The 9,680-nt window shown below is 43.6% G+C and overlaps 1 protein-coding gene across 2 annotated transcripts in view; it reads right to left on the bottom strand.

Moving 5' to 3' along the window:
* si:dkey-237h12.3 (teneurin-3) overlaps positions 1 to 9,680 on the bottom strand; it is a 145,254-nt gene that overhangs the window by 66,094 nt on the left and 69,480 nt on the right. For both annotated transcript variants that reach the window (XM_031568922.1, XM_031568923.1), the window contains exon 5: positions 358 to 596. In XM_031568922.1, the coding sequence (XP_031424782.1) occupies positions 358 to 596 (239 nt within the window). The remainder of the gene's footprint in view (positions 1 to 357; positions 597 to 9,680) is intronic.

Genomic DNA, 9,680 nt, shown 5'->3' with positions numbered 1-9,680 from the left:
TATATAGAGAGAGAGAGAGAGAGAGAGAGAGAGAGAGAGAGAGAGAGAGAGAGAGAAAGAGAGAATGGCTATTAAAAGCCATGCACCTGTGAGTTGTTCTGGCAATAGATAAAAGAGGGGAGCAGAGAAAAAGTCCATCTGAGCTACAACCTCTCTCCCCCCCCCCCCCACACACACACACACACACAGAGACAGAGACAGGGAGAGAGAGAGAGACATATGTACACACACACACACACACACACACACATAGACAGAGAGAGAGAGAGAGACAGAGAAAGAGAGAGAGAGAGAGACATAGGTACACACACACTCACACAGAGAGAGACAGAGAGAGAGAGAGACATATGTACACACCTATGCAGTAGCAGAGGATGACTGTCAGCAGGATGGCCACTCCTACTGCACTGAGGGCAGTACATTTCCAGGTGCAGTACTTGGGCGACTTCTTGAACTTGAACGCCCCCCTGGAGAGGGTGTTCCTCGGCAACGGACGGGCCGGGTGCGAGTATACCGACCCTGTTGCCATGGTGTATCCAGGGGATGCTGCCGCAAACAGAGAGTTGGTGCCAGTGCCCGTCTTAAACAGGAAGTGTCTGTGAAGGAAGTGATGTCACAAGTGAGAAAATTAAAAGTAGTCAACATAACATAACAACAGTATTGAAGATGACAGCAGCGCATTTCATCTTTTTTTGAGCCCAAGGGCCCTTTAGACTGAAAACCCATCTTGGTATGTCACACTGTTTAATCACAAGTTGATATGTCACACATTTTAATCACAACTTGATTGCGTTGATGCACCTTCCCAGATTCGGTGTGTGATTTATTCCAAGATTAGTTTTGTATTGTGGTTTGACACACCCAATCAATAATTTAGTATTTTATAATTTAATATCTATGGCAACTGTCTATTTAGAACTCTCATGTTCAATGACCCTCCACGTGAGTTTTGTGTAAATGCAACATCATTAGCATCTAATATGAAACTCAAATACAGCTGGCAGTGTACTGTGCCATCTAACACAACACAGATCCCAGCTTGAGCTCCCGCTTCTGGGACGGACCTGCGTCAGATCTGGGCTGTATCCTGGTTGTTTCTGTTTCAGACATCAGCTACCATCCAGACCGACTTCTGTCGCTCCTGTCACCGCTGTTCACAGCTTTATTATCACGTCTCTGTCACTGCCTGCACAACTTAATTGTGGATTCATTCATTGTGGAGCCTCGACGAGTGCAATTTTAATAGATTAATTACACACTGTAGGAGGTGAAAGGCAGAGGTCAGGTTGTGAATGAAACGGCGCATGTTCCGATAAAGTACTGTGAGCAGGGCGCTGAAGGAGAGGATGCTGGGAAGGGTTCAGAGTGAGGGTGTAGTGACCGTAGGGTACATGTGGAATATCCATCCAATTACGCTCCCCGTGACATTTCATCCCGGGGCTTGACAAGGACCCGAGCTCTCAGTGATTAGCCCACTAGTGATAACACTGCGGAGGCTTGAGCACGGAGAGCTCAGTGGATGATCTGCTTGTTGCCTTTGTGGTATTGACAGGCCTTCTTTCTATTCACAGTCCAGCCTCTCTATGCCCACGTGTGAGTCACTGCATGACATCTCTTTGTGATGTTAGTGAACGTGTGGCATTTGGTAGACCGGAAATTTAATTAATTTCATTCATTAATTCATTCATTAATTATTACAATTTATTATTAATGTTCAGTATGATTCTTATTTCGTCCACTTACCTATACATTGGGGTAGATACATGAGATACATGTAAATAATTCAGACCAATATGCTTCATATTATAAATTCAAATTTCAGGTAGTAATTCGCATATTAAATTTAAAGTTAACACAGAGAGTGCACACAAGGACACATCTTTAGTGAACATAGAAACTTTCTGAGATATCAACCCTGTCCTTCAGCAGGTTTCAAAAAGGAAAGACAAGTTCAGTGTGACTCGGGCGGATCTGGAGTAATCCTCTGTGAAATGTGGGCAATGGATGTTTCATCTGCTTTAATTGTAATGGGATTATTATTTGAAGTCCACAATTGTGATTGTCAAGCCGCTGGGAAAGGGAATAATGGGCACTTTCAGTCCCACTCGTGTTATCAGACGAACCGTTGCCAAATTTAGAATGCAAATCAAGACTAAATCCACCGCTTTCACAGAAAAAGAAAAGGATACATCACAAGAGGGGCATTCTACATTCCCCAGGTGGATTGATGTTTTCTTGCTCTATTTTGTTCTCTTTTGTTTGGAGGGGAAGTAGCAACTGCACATGCTATCGTTATAATTTTTTAAATACAAATAAAAAAAAAGTGTCTGCTTGTCCTAGTTGTGACTAATTTAGTGTGAGACGTAAAATCGCCCATGCCATCACATTAACGTGAATTTACTAATTTGCCGTGAAATCATCTCACGAGGCTCGGCGTGCTTTCTCAGACAGGACACTTTGAGCCTGAGGAGCGCAGACGAGCCAGCCCCTCATTCAGGTAGGTTTCGGCGGGTTACTTTTAATCAAGTCTGCCGTTGTCTGGGACTACTGTAGCGCAGACACCCACTGCCGTAGATTAGTCATGCCGCAACGCTCCTGGACTGACTCGTGTAGAAGACCATTTGCTCTAGATTAACAAATATGGGCGACAGGCTGCCATTTTGAGGCCAAACAGCCCATAATTGATTAGAAGGAGTGTGACATGGGCCGGGGAACGACTAAGCTAACGTAATCCGCGGCGGCGCTTTTCAAATGTTTTAGAGCGTTCGCCGAGAGAGGGGAGAGGCGACCCTGAAAAGAGTTCCGTCCTCGCGGAGTCTTTGGCAGACTGGAAGTGTTGTGTCCTCGGCTCTGTTCCCCTCCCTTCCCGAAAGTGTCACATCCATTGTCGTTCGTTTGACATTCGCAACAGTCGCTTAGCGGAGATGGGGAAAATGGAGGCCAGGCGTCAGGGAGTGCTCAGAGAAAAGACGCGCTACTTTTAAGAAAAGGCAGAATAGAATAGAGGGGGGAACAGGGAGGGGTAGGGGAGGAGGGAAGGAGGAGGGGGGAGGTCTGGCTTTGTGTGAAGTGACAAGCAAGAGCTACCTTAAATGTGTGTGCAGGCCAGGCTGAATGGAACGCTGCTTTAGGCCGTGGAGATGTTGTGGACACAGCCGTGAAAAAGGGCAGTGTTAATCTGTGTGTGGAATGTAAATCTCCTCCATGAGAAAGGGTCAGTCTGGTACGGCATGAAAAACACATGCACACACACACACACGCACACCCACACACACAGACACACACACACACATGCACACACACACAGTATTTCCACTCCATTTGACAAATAATTCCACTACAACCGCAACAGCAACAGCAACAGTACTTCAACAGCAACCAGCTAGAAACGAATGAATAAATGAATGAATTCAAATGGGGGTAAATAAGAAAATCAAACTATCCTGCAAAATATAATATAATAATAATAAGATAATAATAATAAAATCCCTTACTAACTTGCACTTCTACTAATACTTAACTTGCACTTACAGTAGTTACATTCCTGCACCTTTTTCTATTTCTTATGTAAAATAGTATTTATTGTTACACTAGGTCTCTATTTTTTCTTGATTGTTCTCTCCCTTGTAAGTCACTTTGGATAAAAGCGTCTGCAAAATGACTAAATGTAAATGTCAAAATGTCAAAAAATAGATAAATAGATAAATAAATAATAATTAAATAAATAATAATTAATAAATAAAACCCCATAAAACTGCATCTATGTCCACTTTCCAGCCGTGGCCTCCTTTAGTCATACACACCATCAGCAGGGTTGGGACGGCTACTTTTGAAATGTAGTAGCTTACAGATTACTAGTTATCCTGTTAAAAAGAACTTATGTAACTATTTGAATTACTTCATCAAAATAATGTAACTTATTACTAAAGGAACTTGATTGGCAGAGGCAGTGCAAATTCAAACAGGAGAACCCATCAAAAACAATGCTCCATATTTGAGTGCGTACTGCCAGTAGAATGGAGCCTCTGAATAGAGCCTGACAGTGAAAAGATGCAAAGCAACTGAATTAATGTTATATTTTACACATAAGCTTTAAAGCTTTTTAAGGAAAGTAATCTATTCGAATGTAACCCCTTTGTAAAACACCAAAATCTTCATTAGTAACTGTTACGTAATTCCTTTTTTTTCCCCTCAGTATTACAGTTGCATGTATTTTGTCATCTTAATTTGATTATGTAACTCCAATACATGTAACTAGAGACTCCCCAATCCAGGCCATCAGTGTGTTTCTCACACTGGCTGGGCCTGCGGCTGGGCCTGAGATACCCTCTCTCTCTCTTTCCCACACACACTCTCCTTCTCACTATCCCTCTCCCTTGACTTCCTCCCCCTCTCCAATTCATCTCTCCCTCTCTCTCTCTTCATCTCTCTCTCTCTCTCCTACTTTTCATCTATTTCTCTCCTCCTCCTCCCTCTCCCTCCCACTCTCCATCTCTCTCTCTCCTGCTCTCCATCTCTCTCTCTCTCCCACTCTCCATCTCTCTCTCTCTCTCCCACTCTGTCTGCATCCGAAACAGCTGTCTACTCAGCAGGGGTTCCGAGCAGCAGGTGCCTGCCCAGCCCGGCTCTGACTGGTTGGTATTTTAAGACGCTCCCCCGGGGCCAGGGGGGGGGGGAGCTGCCGTTTTCAGACGGTCCCTTACTCTTGATGTGTAGAGATCAAACTCTTAGCGACAGGCCGGAGAGAGGAAAGTTTTCAGCCGGCGGGGCATGCGCGTGTGTGAGAGAGCCAAGCGGCACTAGAGGCTGACTCTAATGTAAAATTAAGGCTGTGTCTGAAAAAGGCAGACGATCTACATGCCAACACACAAGAGACACTTTTTTTTTTTTCTCCTTTTCTCAGAAAAATCTCCACGGGCATGGTACAACACAGCAGGGGCTATCCAGCACTCCCAGGGTTCCTTGTTCCCTGAAGAGCTCAAACAAAGTGAGCTGTATGCACACACTTCACACACACACTTCACACACACACACACACAGCTGACAAATTAGAGTGATTAGAGATGGAATGGAATGGATTGTTGTTGCTTATCAGTCTGTTCCGTCTTGGTGTGACAAAAGGATGTGTGTGCGTGTTTGCATCGTGTGTGTGTGTGTGTGTGTAGGTGCATGTGTGTGTTTGCATCGTGTGTGTGTTTGCATCGTGTGTGTGTGTGTGTGTGTGTGTGTGTGTGTAGTGCATGTGCAGGTTTGCATATGTATGTGTGTGTTTGTGCATGTGTGTGACTGTATGTGTGTGTGTGTGTGTTTGTGTGTAACTGTATGTGTACACAAATGCATAAGTATGCAGATGCGCCCATCCTAGGATGCGTTTTGCGTCTCCTCACTAAATGTCCAGTGTATCTGTATCTGTGTGTGTGTGTGTGTGTGTGTGTGTGTGTGTGTGTGTGTGTGTGTCTCGCGTCTCCTCACTAAATGTCCAGTGTATCTGTGTGTGTGTGTGTGTGTGTGTGTGTGGTGTGTGTGTGGTGTGTGTGTGTGTGTGTGTCTGTGTGTGTGTGTGTCTGTGTGTGTGTGTCACGTCTCCTCACTAAATGTCCAGTGTATCTGTATCTGTGTGTGTGTATGTATGTGTGTGTCGCGTCTCCTCATTAAATGTCCAGTGTATCTGTATCTGATCCTCAAATGGATCTGCACAACTTCAGGAACAGATCTGGACAGAATCCTTCTCAGGCTCAGCTGCCGAACACACACACACACACACACACACACACACACACACACACACTCGTCTTATGAGCCTCAGCACACACAAAGGATGACGCCCCTAATCTCCGAGAGAACGCTCTTTAACACTCCAGGGCTCCCCAGAGACAACAGCCCCACTTCCCCGCCTGATGCCTGAGCCACGCAGGACAGTGTCCCCATCCACAGCTCTACGGGAAGCAGGGAGGAACACACTGTACAATTTCACTTTTGTCATTTGGGACTCCAGCTGCCGTCTGCCATTCTCACAGCTGAGCTTGTGTCCTGGAATGTCTCTTTGTACTCATGTGCTTATGTGTTTTTAGTGCATTATGTGTGCAGCGAGCGAGGAGTAATCTTATAGCATAAATATACACATGGTTAAATGCTATCCTCACAAGCAATTTAACTCCCCATGATCAATGGCAATCTTCAAACTGCTTCAAAAGATTTATCTAGTAATATTTTCTTTTTACAAATGATACACTTTTGCCTGGTGAAGTGTAAATCAATATTGCACATCTACAATGCATCTGAAAAGGTTTCAGAGCCTATACCACAAATGTATTATATTTCAGATTCATCTTAACATGAATTCAATTCATTTCTTTTCTCATCAATCTATACACAATCCTCCACAATGACAAGGCAAAAAAAAATGTATGGAGTGTTTTGTTAATTTATTAAAAATAAAAGACTGAAATATCCCATTTACATAAGAATTCAGGCCCTATGTTGTGACATTTGCAATTGCAATGTGGTCCATCCTATTTCTATCAATGGTCCCTCAGATGCTGCTACAACTTGATTGGATTGGACAGTTTGGACAGAGTGAAAACCAAGCCATGAGGTCGAAAAAACTGTCTGTAGAGCTGCGAGACAGGATTGTGTCAAGACAGATCTGGGGAAGGAAACACGAACATTTCTGCAGCATCGAAAAAGTGCCCAAGAGCACAGTAGCCTCCATCATTCTCAAATGGAAGAGATTTGGAACAACCATCAGTCTTCGCAGATCTAGGCATCCAGCTAAACTGAGTAATATAGGATGAAGGGCCTTGGCCAGCCAGGCAACCAGGAACCCAATGGTTCCTAGGAAATCTATGAGATCCAGAGTTCCTTTATAGAGATGGGACCTTTGAACGCTAATGCCGATGGCTGTGAAAACATTGTTCTTCATCACCATAACCATAAGTACAGTACGTATATTACTGTACATATTGGGCAGCCAAGCTCTGCCCACTCACTTTGTCTCTTTTCTTCCTCTCCTAGACTAAGCTGTCTGTGGGAGGCTGCTGTAGTCTCTCCACCTAAACTACTTGCAGAAACCCTCTGCCTACACCTACTCACCCCACCACACTGTCATGCATTCATTCTACCCTGCTCATGATACATCTACATATTCTGTGCTAGCCTAATTACCTGTAGTGTCAATAATTGCTCCCCATCAAAATAGTTTTCTGTTTCATTGCTCTACTTACCTTTGTAATAGTAGTAACTTTACGAGCACACTGTATACAAAGTCAAAGTCAAAGTCAAAGTGTTTATTGTCACATGCACCAATAAACACTAAGCTGCACTAAGCAACCCACTAAGCTGTTCTGCAATATCTCTCTCCTCATCTTATCCACTATTCATTTTGTATGTGTCATGTATATACCATCTTATGTTTCTATGTTTCGGGTACATTTGCTACATTGATGGTAGCATGCTATCCTGATACTATCCTGATACATGCTACCTCCTGCCCATATGAGACGAGGTTCTGCCAAAGTTTCTTCCTGTTAAGAGGGAGTTTTTCCTTTGTGCTTACTCCAGAGTGGTCGTAAAGTGCCTTGAGACAATTTCATCGTTTTGGCCCTTTATAAATACATTTGAATTGAATTGAACTGAATAATTCTGCCTCTGTATGTTGCTTTGAATACTATAGAGGTATGCTGTTGTGTAAGCAAGTCAAATGACTCGGCTACGTCCAGGACCTCACAAAGGTGCAGACAACAGAGAAGCCTTAATCGCACCAACACTCACCTCAGCACTCAAGTCAAGTTGCCACTGAGATGCACTCACTCTCTCACATTCACAGAGGCTCAGGCTGACTGTCACACAATACCATCTGAAGTGGATTCCTCTCTCCTAGGCCTCAGCACGGCTCTATTCACACAGAGAGGCCAACAGCACTCTCTGCACTGCGTATGGCTCTATATGATTCCTTCCCAACAGCATCATGCTCAGAAGAAACACTTATGGCTGTGTGGCTCATATCAAAATACAGAAATAGTGAAAAATGTCACCATTGTAAAATGGGTCTTAATATTGTTGTTGTTGTGTGTTGTGTTGTTGTTGGTTGTTGTTGTTGCCATAGCTAGTTCTCTTTATCCAATGTTTTCTTTAGCTCTGGCCCATGCTGGTTGTTATTAGCTATTAGATAGATATCTATTCACTTGTAGGAATGAAAAGGCAAAAACACAGTTATCAGAAAACAGAAAAGATTGCAGTTGTCAACACCACTGAAGTACAACACACTCTAAATCAGCTCAGAGAGTGACTTTGCTGCCATGTTTTATTTGACGGCTGTTGTCTTTTTTCCTAATTAGTATTGTTGTGGTGGACACGAGCATATCGGAGAGATAGTGAAGAGACAAGCTCCCCTGCTGTGAGTGCTGTCTGTAAACACACCCAATATCAGTAATGCGTTTGGACTCATCACCATTTCACAGCATTATAAAAGCTTTTTAGCCGCCCACAAAATGAACAGTACCGAGTCACAGCAGAAAGAAATGGATTAATTTCACGTATTTTTGTCTTTGTGCAGATATTCTCTATTTCTGCCGCAACAAATACCCTTGTCTTTGTGGCGCCTTGAATGGTTGTGACTATAAGATGGCGGGGCAAAGCCAGAGACAGGAGGATTCAGAAGGTTTTACAGCATCCAGATTGGGTCCACATTCTCTGAAGCTGTAACTGAATGGCGTGCATCATGTCCATGCTGATTTGGGCTCCCCTGTTAAACCGTGTGAACGATCAGTGCTGACCTCTTTCAATCCTGAGGCCCGCAATATGATGTGCACGTTTTATTGGGGAGAGACAATCCCCATTTTCAAATCACTGTAAAAACCTGATTGACAGACAGTGTTGCAGACAGGAGACATGGTAAATATTAATATTGCGAGGAATGTCACTATACTGTAGTATCAGTTGAATTAGCTGGCTGAAGATGTAGCAAGCAGAGGCTCAGTGGTAAACCGTCATGGTGGAGAAGAAAGGAGATTTATTGTAGGGGCTTACTATAGAGTAGCAGAGGGGTTTTAAGGGTTTCGTTATTTTACTTCCCCTTTGTTTCTCACTTTGCGTTCTTCAGTGTTCTCTCACATGACAAAGATAGTTTCACACAAACAGGCCCTTCAGTGTGTTTCGTGTGTGTAAAGGACCTGTACACACACACACACACACATAAGAAACATACTGTAGGAGGGAGGGGGGTCTTTCTAAAGAAACTGGTTCTGGTCGGTAAAGGTGTGAATATGTGTTTCTGTAAATACATGTGTACAAGTTTACTGTATATACATCCAAGAACCACAGGTGGAAGAGCAAGGGCTGCTAAAAGGCTAATACCAGCTATTTTGTGCGCTTACAGACAAAGGAATTTGAGAAAAGATCAAGAAAAAGATACAGACAAACTTCAAAATACATAAACACACACACAAAAACACTCACTCACTCACCTAAACACACACACTCGCCTAAACACACACACACGCACACTCACCTAAACACACACAGGCACATTCACCTAAACACACACAGGCACATTCACCTAAACATACACGCACGCACGCACACACACACACACACACTTACTCACCTAAACACACACACACACACACTCACCTAAACATACACACTCACCTAAACACACACACACACACATTCACCTAAAC

The sequence above is a fragment of the Clupea harengus genome, chromosome 6 (assembly GCF_900700415.2).
Source record: "Clupea harengus chromosome 6, Ch_v2.0.2, whole genome shotgun sequence".
NCBI lineage: Eukaryota > Metazoa > Chordata > Actinopteri > Clupeiformes > Clupeidae > Clupea > Clupea harengus.
The sequence above is the reverse complement of the archived record's forward strand: the minus strand, read 5'-3'. Positions and strand labels throughout refer to the sequence as shown.